This window comes from Stigmatopora argus, chromosome 6 (assembly GCF_051989625.1).
Source record: "Stigmatopora argus isolate UIUO_Sarg chromosome 6, RoL_Sarg_1.0, whole genome shotgun sequence".
Lineage (NCBI taxonomy): Eukaryota > Metazoa > Chordata > Actinopteri > Syngnathiformes > Syngnathidae > Stigmatopora > Stigmatopora argus.
The window spans coordinates 9459780-9476147 of NC_135392.1; the positions used below are offsets into that span (position 1 = coordinate 9459780).

The 16368-nt window shown below is 38.0% G+C and overlaps 2 protein-coding genes across 3 annotated transcripts in view; one reads left to right on the plus strand and one right to left on the minus strand.

The window, feature by feature from the left end:
* suclg2 (succinate-CoA ligase GDP-forming subunit beta) overlaps positions 1-16368 on the minus strand; it is a 145116-nt gene that overhangs the window by 58594 nt on the left and 70154 nt on the right. The window lies entirely within an intron of this gene.
* tafa1b (TAFA chemokine like family member 1b) overlaps positions 12873-16368 on the plus strand; it is an 83841-nt gene continuing 80345 nt past the window's right edge. For both annotated transcript variants that reach the window (XR_013300537.1, XM_077602211.1), the window contains exons 1-2: positions 12873-13436; positions 16069-16193. Coding sequence is in view for 1 of the 2 variants with exons in the window: in XM_077602211.1 (XP_077458337.1) it covers positions 16070-16193 (124 nt within the window). In the remaining variant the exon portion in view is untranslated. The remainder of the gene's footprint in view (positions 13437-16068; positions 16194-16368) is intronic.

Genomic DNA, 16368 nt, shown 5'->3' on the forward strand with positions numbered 1-16368 from the left:
TGGGTGGTGGATGTATAATATTATATTCACATTTCTACTTCACGTCTCCAGCTGTTTCACACTTGACACTATTTTCCATGTGCCAAAAGGCAGATATCAAAATCTTTACCCTTTTGATTTATGTAGACTGAACATTTTAGAGAACAAAACATCCATAGACGGCTTGCTGCCTCAGTACAATGAATTCACCCTCTTTTTGAAAAGGTCATTAATGATGGGCTTTGGCCCCCTCGGGTTGAAACGCCGATATTCCTGCATAGGGCAAACAGGTCTAAAATGGTTCCTGCAGTGCCTTTCTGTCAAACCCCAGAGTCTGTCACTGTATGAAAAACATACAAAAAGCAAATCATGTCACCACTCATTTATTTTGTTATTATTATAAACACCTGAAGCCCATAAGCAAAAAAAGAAAAAGAAAACGGGGAAGAATTGAGTCAAATGGAAAGCGAATAGAGAAGGGGGCACAGTTGTAGTTAGCTCTTGCTGTGTTGCAAACTCGAATAATATTACTCTCTCATAGATATGTAGAAAAGGGGATTAAGAAAAAAATCTGTAGATATAGGCCTGGGTAAGTCAGTTTTTTTGGCAGCAAACTCTACTTGCACCTGTTCTGATTTAAAAATACTTCTAAAGAAAATATATGGTATAGGCTCAACAGAGAGATAAAAAATATAATAAAATTATAGCTACCGGGAGAGCAAGCCTGAAGTCAATTTATTACTGTTGACATCTTGGACAGCTTCTTTTAGTAATCTCTGACCAAGCACATCCTGGTGTCATAAAATTATCAACGATTCTTAATGCCTTGATGGGTTTATTGAGTTCTTTAAAAGATATACAAGCTAATTTATACAGGCATCAGGACTCTCATAAATTGTTACAACTGGTCACAGTTGTGGATCATCATGATAGTCATAGTGATGCTCTTTGTTGTTGTTTGCACAGGCGGTCTAATATGTGTTTGTTGAATTTGATCGGGGCACAACAAGGCGGACATCTGTTTTTTTAGTCATTTACATAACAGCAGAAGCATAAAAACTGCTGAATTGTTATATAACTTTCCAGATTGAGGAGATCATCAGCATTAGTGTTAACATTAAATGATTCCCCCGACTGATATGCATTTGTAGGGTCAGACAAATGATTGATCAGGAGTTATGCTTTTTACAGTATATGAGTGTTTCTGGTATATTTATAGTTTGGGGGCTATTATTACCGGCTGGGTTGATAAGGGTGCCCACGTGCTTTCAAATGTGCCTCCTAATATACATGAAACTTAAAACTACCTGGCCAAAAATACATGAAAGTCAAAACTACCTTGCCAAAAAATGCCCCAACTACAAAAATAGAGGCCGTGGTGTTGGAACGCCTATAATCCGCTTTTCTGTGCAAATGTTATTCATAAAGATGTCAAGAACTGATTGGTGACATGGCAGTTTCAAGACCATCGGATCGAGACCATGAAATCAATTATTAAAAAAGGTGAGAGTGATTTACATTGGAGCAGCTGTATGAGGTGGAGGGCCAGGAAAAGGCTAAGTATATCAAATCAGGTGAAGAATGAGACAAGACAGCACCAGGGGGTGAACTACAGGATGGGAGAAAACAGCATTTCAATTACATGAAAGCAATTGTTTTTATCTTGAGTGCAGGTTAATGAACCTAATTAGTCTCTGCAGCATGAACCCTCTGGCATGTCAGCTAATCGCTAGAAGCTTTAGATAGCGCCAGTCAATTTTAGCATTCCAGAGTGTAGGAGAAAACAAACAGTCTTATCGGTCCAGCAAGCAACACGTTTGGGGTTTTATATCAACGGCCGGACCTCTTTTTACAAGCAGTTTTCCAGCATCGCACTTTTGTATGAGAGATCAGCAATATCTGACAAGCTTTTGCACCCTTTGTGATAGGTAAATAAAAATAACTTATCTAAATTCATGACCATAAGGTCTAATGATAAAATAGCTGTTTTTTTTTTCATTTTATTTATCTGGTTTAACTAAGAAACTACTGTGTGGCTGGTATCGCTAAGAATATTAAGGTAAAAAGAGGGGGCGCTGTCCATGGTGCTGAACATGTGGTATGTTCATTGGAGAAAAAAATGGGTCAATTGAAATAGTAGGTTTCTTTTTTTCATGACATTTCATAAAATCTTGATTTAAAAGCTTTTAAAAAAGAACATTGAACACTCATAAATAATAAAGCTGCTTTTGTTGCAACATGAACATATCTGCATTATTTTTCTTACACTTAAATAACCAACTTGAATGAAGTATAAAAAAACAGGTAGACATAAATTATTGAATGCTTAATCAGGGAAGAAAGCAATATATGAGTCATCGAGATTTAGTGATTTGGAATTTGCCAGAAAAGGTCAGAAATTTGCGATCGACAATAAATTGCTCGCAGGTTGATCCACAAAGGAGGATGTTTTCACCCATTTTGATAATCGATTGCAGTGAATGTTGGGGTCAACATGGCTCTTTAAATAATGAACACAGTGTATATTAAAATAACAGTTTTCTTATATGACAGACGGTGCAACACCTTATTGCTATTCATATTTTTCCAATTCCCACTTGATGTGAATAAATAGAGATGTTACATTTTACCAAACTGCCTGTGCCTGCAGCCATTATATTGTAACTGATCCTACAGCTCACAAAGATACATTATTCATATTGTAGTTGTCTCCATAACAGGCCAAAATGTAGAAAAACTGCACAGTCCAATCGTAGAAATGTGAAACTTAAAATAGGTCAGAAATTGTGTTCAACAGAGCTCCAATATGCCAGTGCTTGTGGGTGTAAGGCTGTCAGTGGAGCTATGAATTCATCAGCTAGTAACAAGCATGATGATTGCCCAGCAGCCAGTGTCAAGGACCAGGTCAGCCGACGGAAAACTGGAAAAACAACACCAACTATATATGCACAAATGCCGGACTCAGTTTCCTTTTAATAATTAAAAAGTTTTGTCCTGTTTAAACCAACTTAGTTACTCGAAAAAAGATTTTCCTCCTAGAAAACAACAACAACAAAAACTCAAGGAGAGCTGAATATTTATTAACGGATATAAAATAGAATTATATTATGTATTATAACATATTATATTCAAAAAGTTTTCAATTCAATATCTGCCAATACATCTAATGAAAGCTGACAACAGTATATATATATATATATATATATATATATATATATATATATATATATATATATATATATATATATATATATATATATATATACACATATATATATACACATATATACACAAAGTACAACACATTTTGCTGCACAGCAAAACTAACTGTGGCATTTGTGGGCTTTTGAGATCATTAATGGCAGATGGAACCAAAAGTGCCTTATTATTCTTGGACAGCACGCCTGCTTTGCAAAAGGAGTGTGTCAATGCAAGTAAAGCTAAACATCCTCATTGTTTGTGTGAACTCTTGGTATCACCAGAGCGACTTGAGACCCTTAATTAAATCTTCAGCGTCAGGAGGGGAAGAGCTACGTTACTGCTGACATTTTAGCTTCGATGATAGGGAAACCAAAAGTGTACAAATTCTATTAAATTCGATTAAGAGTGCAGGGTGAAAGGCAAAGAATATGGGTCACCCCAGGGAGTCTTGAAGTAGTATTTCTTTGGCCTATAACATCCTCTTAGTGGGAAATTCAATCTGTTTCGCTCCTTCAGTCCTGCTTCAGTATAATCTGACTTTAGCGTAACGTAATAAAACACAATTTAATGTGAGATAATATCAGTATTGGGCAGGATATTGGGAAGGATGAAGCTTCTCTACCCTGAGGCTACATATAAGTAAATTGTAGCTACAATAAAGTGGCTAAAGTACTGCAAAGAATTAAACGTAATAATTTAAGATCAATCTTACATATGAGGTACCGTTAGGGACATATTTTGAAAAAAACGTTGCTTCTCTTGAATCTGAGAGCAGATTGACCCTCCTCTCTAGTACACTCAGAAGGCTTTGACAAACTTGGGTGGGGAACACGGTACACAGTCGATTGGTTGCCGGTCTTTTGGTCGCCCGGAAGGTAAGTGATAATTACCATTTAAATCGTTGCTCAAATTCCCTAAATACAAACTGCGAATTACTATTTAGTCATACTTAATGCCCTAGTAATTATTAGGCTAAAGAAAAGCTCAAAATTTCCCGGACTTTTATTGGAGAACTTGTTAAGACCCTGACTGACGTAGCTTCTTAAAAGGGACAACGCATGTACATACAAACTCTTATACATTCACACGTCGGCTCAGTGAAACTGCTCATGGCCATTGTTGGCTTTTATTGATGCGTAGACCGTGTTGTTTTACCTTGTTTTGTCGCCGGTCTTTTGGTCGTCCGTTGTCGCGGTCGGGGCGACCAAAAGTCCGGCGACCAAAAGACGGCGACCAAAAGACGGCGACCAAAAGACCGGTGACCAATCGACCGCACACGGGGAACACTACTCTGTAACACAACACACACTAAATTCCCATTTTTAACAAGTGTGACCAACCCAACTGTCCTGATATCCATGTGAAGTTACAGAGGCGTATCGAGTAGGAAATACCTTGTCAACTTATTGACATGAGGCAGGGTACACACAGAACCACCAATAATTGCCAGGCAGTTGCCAGACATCTTGATACTGTGTTAAAAAAAGAAAGAAAGTACTTATAGGTACAATTTTCAGCATCCGCACAGGGGTAAGCACAACTAATTCCCCCTCACTGGTTATATATTAAAAAGTTCAGGCTTAACTTAAAATAAAATGGGTTGGGTGGTTCTTGCAATTTTTCAAGTCCTGGACAGATTGATGCCACATTTACTATATGAAATATAGCCCAATAAGATTTGGCTGTAAAAATGGCGGTAGTTCTCTGTGACTTGTGCTCTTTGGAGCGCAGAGCTGTCATGAGTTTTTTTATTGGCTTGTTGAGGATTTTGTGTAAACGATAAATGAATCTTATGAGTTCGTATACAAAAAATACTTTGTTCACACTGTATACCATCAACCTTTGCCATTCTTACATTCAATAAAACAAAGAACCCCCTCTGGCTGTGATCCATCATGACAACATATTTAATGTAAGTTCCTGCTAAAGATATTGTTTATTACGTCAGTCATGTATCCGCTTGACAGCCACGTCCTTGATATGCAGATAAGCCTCTGATGTCAGTGTAGCAGGAAAATGAAGTAGTAAAAGGATGTAAACCTAAGTGGAGAGTCACTGTGTTCAGCAGCCCAGATTTCTCTGTGTTGTGCCATCTGACAGCCGATGAATGTCAGAACCCTCTAATGAGATGAGTTTGTGATCTCTTTTAGCTCACGGGCGACCTCCGTTTCCCTTTTCAAAATTGCTCCTAAGCATCAGTTTTATTAAAAAGCCTCTCACTGAACAGTTGAAATAACATATGACGGAACAAATGACTAGATTCTTTTTTTTTTAAAGGCTAATTTTCAGTGTGCCAAGTTGTACACTTTAATAAATTGTGTATGTTCCTCTTTTATTAGTATTATTTTTTTAACAAAGATCCCCAATGTAGATTTTTGTTCCCGGGAATTTCTGACTAACAGGTATGAAAAATGACGCATTTTGATGATAACATGTAAAAGGGATTTTGAGTAATTTCAATGCCTTCAGATTTCCTCCATACCTTTACAGATCATGTTGGCTGTAATAAACAATGAAAAGGTTTTGAGCCTTTTGGCTCAGCATGAAAAGCTGGGAGGGAATACTTTGAGAGATGTCAATTCTGCAATTCTGCACAGCTAACGTACTGTACATTTTACAGCTGTGAGGGAAATGAATTTATTGGGAAGAGATCTTGGATGACACACTACATTATCGATGGTACATTAATTATTCAGGCCGCATGTTGGGAAAGTATATTATTCCTCAAGGAACATATGTAGCCTTGCCAATAGGCGTTGATTATATAAATAGGACATATGAACTGGAGGGGGGCGAAATGTATAAATGTATGTAATATGTAAAAAATATATAACTACCAATAACTACCAAGGACCTGAAATTTATGGAAAGATTAGAGAAATGTGGATGATGGAACCAGTAATAGATTAATAAAAACATACATTAAATTAACAAGTATTGCTCATTTCCATGTGCTAGAAAACAAAAAATTGCATCCTCAATCACAATTGTGGTATAATGGATTATATTAATAGGGGTTAACCTTGTCAAATTCATTCTTGAACATTGAGCACTTTATATTACAAAAAAAAATCCAACTTATGCATTCACGCTGATGATTAATGCATGTTAAACACAACTGTAATTGCTCACTTGTACTAAAAGGGTTTGTTGTGCAAATGTGGAAAAAGAGAATATAAACATTAATGTCAATTTCTTGGATAAGTAATTATGCAAAGTAGGTTGAATTCGTCAAAAAGCCCCTATACAACTTGTTACATCTTTTCTCCATGTTTGCAGAAAACTGGGGCTATCTCCCTTATCAACCTCGACATCAAATTCATCCCTTTTAATCTAGTGCACTCAGGTTCCGTGGCTTGCTTTAATAGAAGAGTCAGGACACAGGATTTAGCAGGAGATTGGAGCTGATTACTACCATGTTCTGTTCATTTGCACAGGGCCTAGTGATTTGACTCCTGACCAGTGATGCATTGGATACACAAACATTTGTAGCCAACCTTTGTGTGACCCTTTTTAGAACTCTAACAATGGAGGAGCTGCTCTTGTGTAAACAGTATGGAAAGGGAAAATAAGATGAGAGGCTCCATTGAGATAACGTCCAAAGCCTTTCCATTTGTCACGTCAAATGTTTGGGTGTCTTGCTACCATTCAACTTTCTCCACACGTCAAAGACGGCTGGTAGAGATTCACAAGTCAGTGATGCACAGTTTATTTCAACTCCATCATTAAGCTGCCAAACTAGACCAGGAACGGATTTATGGCTACAGCAGTAAAAAATGCTGCCTTTTATGCTGAGTTCATAGATTTGCCACTTTCAGCATTGTGCAGTTACCTATAATTTCTGAGACAGGGCATTAGATTTCACTCATAAATGTTTTAAAATCCAGCAATATTTATACTCATCTACTTTAATGGCAAATCTATATTAGAACCATTAGACGTACATTAGCGAGTGAAGTATATTTGACCTAATCCTGGTCCACGTCGAGAAGTCAATGCCTTGCATTAAGGCGGCCTTAATAAAATCTATGGCCTAGCGATATTTTTGCACAAGTCACTTGAGTACTACTTTCGAAGCCCACTCCTTCCACTTCCCGCTAATTGGCACATTTATAACTTGAACATGATCCCTATGTGACTGTTGAACCTCAGGGACCCAATCAATGTAGCCAAACAGAGAGGACACACTAAGAGTTAGAAACTGAAAACAACATAAAGATCAAATGTTATCACAAAGGAGAATAAATGAATGGAAAAAATAATACACAGCGAGTATCAATTAATTTGATCTAATATTGCTTCCTTTCAGAGCAAGGTTTGTGCACACAAACATGTTTCAAAACAGCTCTACTAGTCACCTACAGATGGAGAATTTGATTCAAAGTTCATTTTTTCTGTCCAAACAAATGCACAAAAATTTAAGAGAGAGAAAATACACGCAAAAATGGATACAAAAAGAAAGCAACAAAAGGTGTTTGTGGCTAAAGGTCAACGTCGACGGAATAAAAACCAGAGGGTAACTGAGGCAATGAGAAAGGTGCTACAAGAGAATGTTTCAACTACAACAAAATAGCTATTAGACTACACACACTACCTACACAAGCCAGAGGTTACCAACACGCACGCACGCACATAGACGCAAGGTCAAACAAGCAGTAAATAAATAAAAACAAGATAAAATAAATTCTAGCAAGGAATATAATGAGCAACGAAATTTCAAACTTCCGAATATAAGGCAACCTATCAGCTCTCTTTTCTTGGTTGCCCTGACTTTAAATGCTGTCCTGATGAGATATGCAATCCGATGCAGGTGTAATGCAGGGAGCTCCGCCCACCGCAACACACCTGGGCTCTACAATGAAAAACTAAAAGCGGGCCAGCAGCATAAAATGGCAGTTAACCAATACACATGAAGTGACAATGACACATAATATAGATAAACTATCTCCTATATTATACGAATATTATATTATATTGTATAAAGATAGATATATACAAATAAAATAGGTTTAAGACTATTAATTGCATGAACAGACCAAAGAAGACTGAAAAAAAGTTGAACAGTTCTGATAAAATATATGAAATGTGTCATTTTATCATGGTTAGGTTCCAAGAAAATGTTAAAAGAAGCAGCTTCCTCTTACAGCGACACTTTCAAAAAAGGAAGATGAGAGGATATATAAGTTTAAAATACAAATGTTTGCAGCAATTTCCTCCCCACAAAGTTTTACTTGGATTGCTCGCAAGGTAAGTGGTTTGAAAAACTAAATGTCTACAATTGAAATCCAATTTAATGGACAATATTGACCCATGTAAATCACACGTAAATGGGATCCATCGTGGCCAGGTTAAGTGAGTGAGTTGGCTACAGCTCGTAAACGGGTGGCCAGTGCGAATTGGGATGTCGAAAGATTTGGTCCCTGTTGCTTCCCCCTCAATAAGTTGTCCCGAGCATGAATATTAATAGAGACTGGAGAAGAGCATAGAAGTGAATGGCTTTTTTACCTGGCCCTTCGACTGCAAAGCTCCCTTAATGGGTTCAGCCTGACTAGATTCAATCATGTCTCTTGATACCTTGTGAAGAGGATGTAAATTGTCAATCTGACCTGTCTATTCGCCTGTCATCCCTCGCCATTTTCCTGCAATTTTCACTTCATCTCATGTGATCATTTTTCCACAATTCAACTTATTCATACTTTCAAATTTCTCATTTCTCATCAAATGCATACAATTACACATATCACACATTTGTCATTTGTAAAGTTGATGCACAGCCAATATTCAGTAATTCTATGTATGAAGTTATGGTTTTGACTTGATTCATTTTTTTGGCAAAAACAGCCAGCATAATGAATTCTGACTTGCTTAAGGGTAATATAATTACTTCATTGCCTCCCTTGAATCATATCTCAAATACTGCAAATGCTAAATCATCACTTGGGCAACAGGTGGAATCAGCTTAATTTTGGAAATACTTTCTCAAGAGCCTTATTAGTTTTCAATCAATATTGCCAAAACACAACAGAGACGTGCTGTGCTTTTCAAGCAGGCCAGAAAAAAAGGAAAGAGTAAAATCATTAATCCAGTCGTATTCTGCTTTTCAAAACTTCCAAATTTGTGGATGTCCTAATCAAACTCATGCAGAGCTTTCTGAGTAACCACACATTCCTCTCTATCAAAAAAAGAACAATGAATTACTGCAATGACTAGAATATTCATAAATAATTTGTTTTTGAAAGGTAAAACGCTCTCCTAAACGACAAGCATTATTGTAGGAGTAGGTGACGCATTGGGGCTCAGTTAAGGGGCCATTGCCACATGGAACGAGAAGGGTACAGTAAATAACCAATAACTTGTCAAAGGGAATGGATTGTTGTGAAGAGAAGAAAATCCCCATGATTGCACTACTTCATGCATCTTTGGCTGTTTTCTGCTATTCACCTGTGCACTCTTTCATGACCCTATCCTTATTCTTCCTTGCTTTTTCAATTCACCCTTTTTCATCCACGCTTGACTGGAGAGTGATGGCTGAAATGTTAGTGGAATTAGATGCCTTACTGGCAGTGCTTTACCGTGAAATTTGTAAGCGATTTTGTTGTGCAAGTTTGATTTGAAGAGATCACTGGCTGACCAACCAACCGAGTACTACCGTTATCATTTATTTATCAACTTATTTATTACCTATTTCTAAAATGTCTTTTCCTGTGTCTGTATTCTCACGCTCTTGCTACTGGGTGAAAGCTTCAAATCATATTATACTTGTATAATAACAATAAAAGCATTCAATTCAAAAATTCAATTCAATGTCCGTTAATATTGCATGAAAACCACCAAAGTCTGTGGAGTGAATAATGGCGTGTTTCACTCCCATTTCTCAATGCGTGTTTAATCACTGGCTCTGTTGCTCTTAGCGAGTCTCCAGTCTCATCAGATGAATACTAGTATATATTGAAAAAAACATTTTCACAGGTGGTCTCTTTGGGCAAGGAACCAAATCATTTGTCCCTGTTCCAATTAGAGTAAGAAGGAAAGGACATCCTCATTGGTCTCATCATTTCTTTTGTTGCCAGGATCTCTTGGCGTGGAGTCATGTTGTAGTTAATTTACTCCTCAACCAACTCGACACAAAACCCAGCTGGGATGAGAATTACTGACCTTCTTCAAACACAAAACGCACCCAAATTATCTACAGGGTTTCCAATTAAACAATATGCATTGTAAGTATGGGTAAACCGAGCCAAGGACTTCATTTTATACTGGAGGTGGACTGCAGCAAGGATCATCATGGATTCCACTCTTATTGGAAGCCCAAAATGTAATTTAGGATGGTTACATGAATAATCTTTTGTTAATGCAAATATGAGTGTTAAGGAATGTTTTTCATTATGTTTGGCCAATGTTTGATTTGTGACTCTTCCTTTCCAGCTGGTTAGGTGTGGAGTAGGCTCCTGCCATGGCAACCATGCCAACCACGAGAATAAGCAGTTTAGACATTTCCCCCTATATATCTGCACACGAACACAAGCTCTCAGTAAAAGCCAATCTAAAATTAGACAAATGAATCAGGATAAAGGTCATTTCTCAAAATTAAGATGGGCTGTCATTTTGTTAGCATAACATTTGCCAAACAACAAATATATAGTAATGTGATCAGAAATCAACACCTGAAGGTAAACACAAGTAAACAAACTGCTGCTCTGATTGAAAGGAAATAAATGACCTCTTTTAAATTTTCATTCATCTGTCATTTTCTCTTTTTCTCCATTAAACAGCGACTAAGGTACCAATGCTTGCACTTTCAAAATGATTTACCCTAATTTCTGGAACCATTCCCTGTTTCACTGGATAAATTTACTTTCCTCTAAAGTGGTTGATATAGAAAACAGAGACCTTGTCCAACACTGCTCATCAAACTGATGGAGTATATTTCAAGCATTCAGTTAAACGCAAGAACTCAGATCTTTACTTTTAAAAAACATAAATAGCAGAACAGTGGAGAGTATTTAGCACGTCACAGCTCTGAGCTCGAGGGTTCAATCCCCAATGTTTTCTCCCCGTGCCTTTGTGAGTTTTCTCTGGGCGGTCTGTTTTCCTCCCAATTCCCAAAAACAAGGCAAGCCGATTGAATGTTCCAAGTTGTCCTTGGGGATGTGTGTGTCCACAAGTGGTTGTTTATCTCATTGTGTCTTGTGAATGGCTGGCACACAATTCAGGGCGTATCTCTCCTCAACTACCCCCAGGACCCACGGGAGGATAAGCGGTGTGGAAAACGAATAAATGAATGGATGAAAGAGTTGCAGTTGAAAGTACTTTTACGAAGTATAAAAAAATCCTACCAAACAAAAGTTGTAAAAACATTTCCACAGATGGTGGAAAGATTTTTCGCATTTCTGACAAATGTGCTTGTAGCTACGACACCTTATAAAACAGAACAGGTCTGTGTGTGGGGTTTAATTTGTATTTTGTCCCTGTGAAACAGGTCCAGAAATCTATTGGCTGAACTGGAGAACAACAAAAAACAAAGAGGGGGGGAAACAGACTAATGAATAGAAGAACAGGAGCGTCCAGGTCCAAACAGAGAGTTGGCCAATAAGCGTTCATCTGTGCTTAAGCAGTGGCCCAGTCTGAGGCAACAGCTGTTTGGAAATGATGAATGTCCCTCAGGAAGAAAATTGGGAAGAGAGGAACGACAACCCAAATTGCCAGTGGAATGACTGTCCTCTTCTATTGTCCTGACACACGCTGTTTAGTCTAGTGCTGAATAAAATGAAAGAACAAATCAAATACGTAATAAGCAGGAAAAGACTGCTTCGCCCAAGTGGAAATCCTGTTTCTCTAATTGGTATTAGAGGTGAGATCCTCAGCTCGAGCCGAGCTCGACCTGACCTGACCGGACCTGAATTTCATGCCATGGACTACGGGTCGTGCCTAAAATGTCAATCATTCCTTCGGGTTTGGGTCAGGTCGGGCCAGACTTCTACTAAAACAATGTGTGGTCTCTCTCTTGTATACAGGGATATTCCTTATCGAACCTGAATATCTAGTCATTTCCACATCTTTCGAGATATCCACTTTGAAAAGAGCTTTTACTTGTGCTCTTTCCAAGAAATCTTGGCTCACGAAGTGGAATTGTTTTGTGCTTTTTTGCCCCCCTTCAGTGCAAAGTCAATGATGGATATTCATTCTCCTCAGCTTTTTGGCCGTAAAACACCAACCCACTATCAACACTTCAAAAACTGGTAGAAACAGCATAGCCAGCTGCTAATGGACCGTTTGCTGATTTCAAAGGTCTGATGAGGCACTCTGCCCCCTATTAAATGTCCGGAACATATTTCACTCTCGAGCCTCAAGTGCTACAGGGTGATGACAACGAGGGGCATATTCACTCATCCTCGGTCCACACCCTCTTAGACTTTATTGCACATGAATAGACTTAAACATGATACAATGACCCGATGGCTAAACTTGCATGTCTCATATCATTGCAGATGGAGCGCTTGGATGTAATGAAGGGTGGGTTAATAAAGCATGCATCATCTGCTGATGAACATTTGATACAGAAGTGGGTAGTTTTACTTTAAGGCATGCGATTTGATTCAACTCTCTCAACTCTCTCTCTCTTTCTCTCTCTCTCTCTCTTCCCAGCTGGGGTACGTTGTAATACACATGCTCACTCACACAAGCGCTCTGCCTCTCTGATACAGACTCTCTATTAGTAGCTTGGAGAGAGGACTGAGGCTCACAGCTTCTCAATGAGGAGACGCAGCCAAGAGAAAACAGAGCAGTCATTCCTCGGGAGCCTTCCGCTGCATGCGTGACAAGGAGCGTGAGGGTGGGGGTGTTCAAAAGAAGCTCCCAGTCATCACAAGATAGGAGTTCTACTTACAGAGAGCAAGGCAACGGCTAAGCCAAAGGAAAGGAAAAAACATCTCCACGTGTGAAGCTGATACAGCAGTGACATGATGAGCCGCCGCTTCGTCCAACCAGTGGCTGACACAGACCTGAGGGTGCGCTGGTTTTGGTGACACTTTATGTTTCCAAGGAATTCTAAGGAAGTGAGTGGTGCAATTGCAGAAGAGGGACTATCCAGAAAAGGAAAGCCTTTGTAAACTGAATTGTGTGCTGGGTTTGGCTTATCCGGAATTTCAGGCAGTGATTTCAGGTTTCCACAGTATGGATGAATTAAAAGACGAGTGAGCCCACTGGGAAGGCAGCCATTCCAACCGATTCTTGGTCCTCCTGAACTTACTGCTCAGGTAAGACTGTGAATCCAAACTCTGCATTTTAAAATGGGGGGCCTGGGGTACATTTTATTGGTCTGGAACTTTGTGAAACATTTTGGCACATTGGGCTCTTAGATTGCTGTTATTGCATAAAATTGATGATCTCATTCCTGGTGTTTGTGTTGTTGTTTTTTTGTACGCAAAGTCAATTTTAACATGATGCTTGTGAATGTTTCTAAAAATGCCTAAACTTCAACAAAGTCCCCCATGCATCAATTTCATTAATTCAAAGCAAGTCCACAATTTCACCCTGAAATGAAAAGAACAAAATCTGCACTCTGGTTGCGGTGAGACGCTGCCTGCTTAAAAATGTCTTCGAGTAGGCTGCTTCTGTTTTACAAAATATTTTAATTTCTCTGCGAAATTTATGATCCCAAAATACATAATTTTACTCCCACCTCCTTAGCCAATTTTCTTCAATGGGTAGACTAATTGAATATCTTTAACCCAGTTAATTTATATTTTTGGCGAAATCAATAACATGTTTTTTTAATTAAAAGAGCATATTCATTTGCTTTGACTTAATCAACAAAGATTTTCATGTAATCTGTAAGACCAATTTTGTCATTTTTGAGTCATGCTTTTACTTGAAGCTGTATTTAAGGGTTGAGTTTAACTTCAAAGTAAAGTTTGTATTTTTTTCAAAGTTTGTTATTGTCCTAAACTTTGTTAAACATCAAAGAGTTTGAATATCAAATGAAAACTTTCAGATTCAAATACAATTCATATATTGTATATAACATTCTAGACTGCACATTTAAAAAAAAGACAAACTTTTATGCCATATATTAGGTCTACTTTCCTAGTATAATACAGCATCCATTTATTGTACTTTCCTGGATTTATGTTGGCTTGTAGAAGGCCCTGGTTTGATGAATAAACAGACACCATAACAACAATATTATCAATATTTGCGCAATATTATTATGTTACTAAACAGTACTAGGTCATACGTTCAGTAATAATGACCTACAATATTTCTTGTTAATGTAAAAAGCGGGAGAGTTAAATGTATAGTAAAAGGTATTAAAACCATTGCTTCATTGACCAGTCAATAACCTTTGTCAAACACAGTTTGTGTCAAGCGCGCAATGTCCAACTGCAGTATACTTAATGGTAACACAAATTAACAAGACCTGGAGAAGAGAGGTTTATTTTTTTAGATCAGAGCACAGCAGTGTTCCTATATGCCAAGGGAGTGGTTTTAATTAACAAAGCCTGATGAACCTTGTTATTCTATCTTTTCCTCCTTTATGATATGAGATAAATGTGACTCAGTCACTCAGCCCCGAAGGACTAGATGTTACGGTGTCGTATACGGTTGAATGACTCATTGCTGACTGAAATATGGATGTATATATTTCCTTCTTTTAGAAATCCTTGCCTTCTGATCACTTTTGAGTTAAACTCGAGCAAGGTCCCGAAGGCCCTCAAAATAATCAGTGGAATGCATTTACCTGTCCCAGGAATCGATTTAAAATGGTTGAAAGATTTTTTTAATTGCACGTATGTAGGAGTGTGGATGACACTTATGCATTTGACTAATTAGTAGAGGGTTTACTCAACGTCATCAAGGATGGTCTCCATTCTGTGACACAGAACGAGACGAGATGTAGAGTATTTAAAAAAACTATTACTACAATGTGAATACGTTATATAATAACTAATCAATGATCCGATGCATTTAACAATGATGCTTGTTTTCAGTGATTTACATTATGATTAATGAGTGTGTTCTGACCATAATATCTTCCTAAACAAAATCTGAAGATTATTATTATTGTTATTATATAACAACTATACTTTGTGGTTGTAAATCTGTTTTCTGCAGTATTTTGGGCAATAAGTTACCTCTGATACCAAGAAGAACTGATCTTTCCGGTTTATAAAGGCTCTGCTGTTTCCTGCTAAAGTTTTAAAATGTCCTTTTTACCTCTCAGGATTTTTGGATATTGTTGGCATGGTAGCTGCTTGTGTCTCTTTCCAAGTCAGATCACTGGTAGAGAAACGTAAGCTTTTAAATCAGCTAATTTGAGCTCATAAACATGCACCCATACACTAAACGGCACAAATATATTTAGTAAAGTGAAGGCCTTGTTATGGTTTTAACACCAAAATTAACAGTGTTTCTTGAAAGTCACATTGATGCAAACATTTCTGTTTCATGTTGCAAAACAAGTAAGGTTCGAATATGGACTTTGTTAATGTGTAAAGGTGTGTAAATGAGCCTAAATGAGTGAATGGTGATGCCGTTACCTTGGATAGCCTGGAGTCACAACAGAATTACATTAACCGAATGTACCGATTATCTAATGACAGACAGGCAAATCTAATTTTATGACCAATATTATAGCATCAATCCAACCCAATGGCTTCTGTATTACAGCCAAGAAATCACAGTTTTGTTGTCTAAAATTCAATTTGCTTGAGTGTGACACATTGTGACATTCACATTAGCTTCTTAATTAGTGATGATGGGCAAATGACAAGGCTCAATGGGCCCTCACTCAAGGACCGATACAAAACAAGCCTCTCTTGATTGATGCAAAGTGTGCATGTTGTCAATATGCACAAAGATAAATTGTATAAATATGCCCTCCCCCAGAATGTCCTGTTTTCTGGCCATGTGGGTCAGCCTCAGTTTCCTGTTGCTGTGCCAGGCTACACTCTACCAGACCATTCAGCAACACCATGTGGCCCGGCCTGGTCGCACCGACATTCTCACCCTGGGTAAGTGTACAGCTTTGTCTGGTGTGAGTGTTACAGCACAGTGTTGGTTTGGAACATGTGACTTCTTCCACTCAGCCAGACTTCTCTCAGCTTTAGTTGTGTAAAAGCGACTGCTGCAATATGTCAGGATGATTTGCAACAGTTGCGTACCATAACATGATGATTCACCATGCTT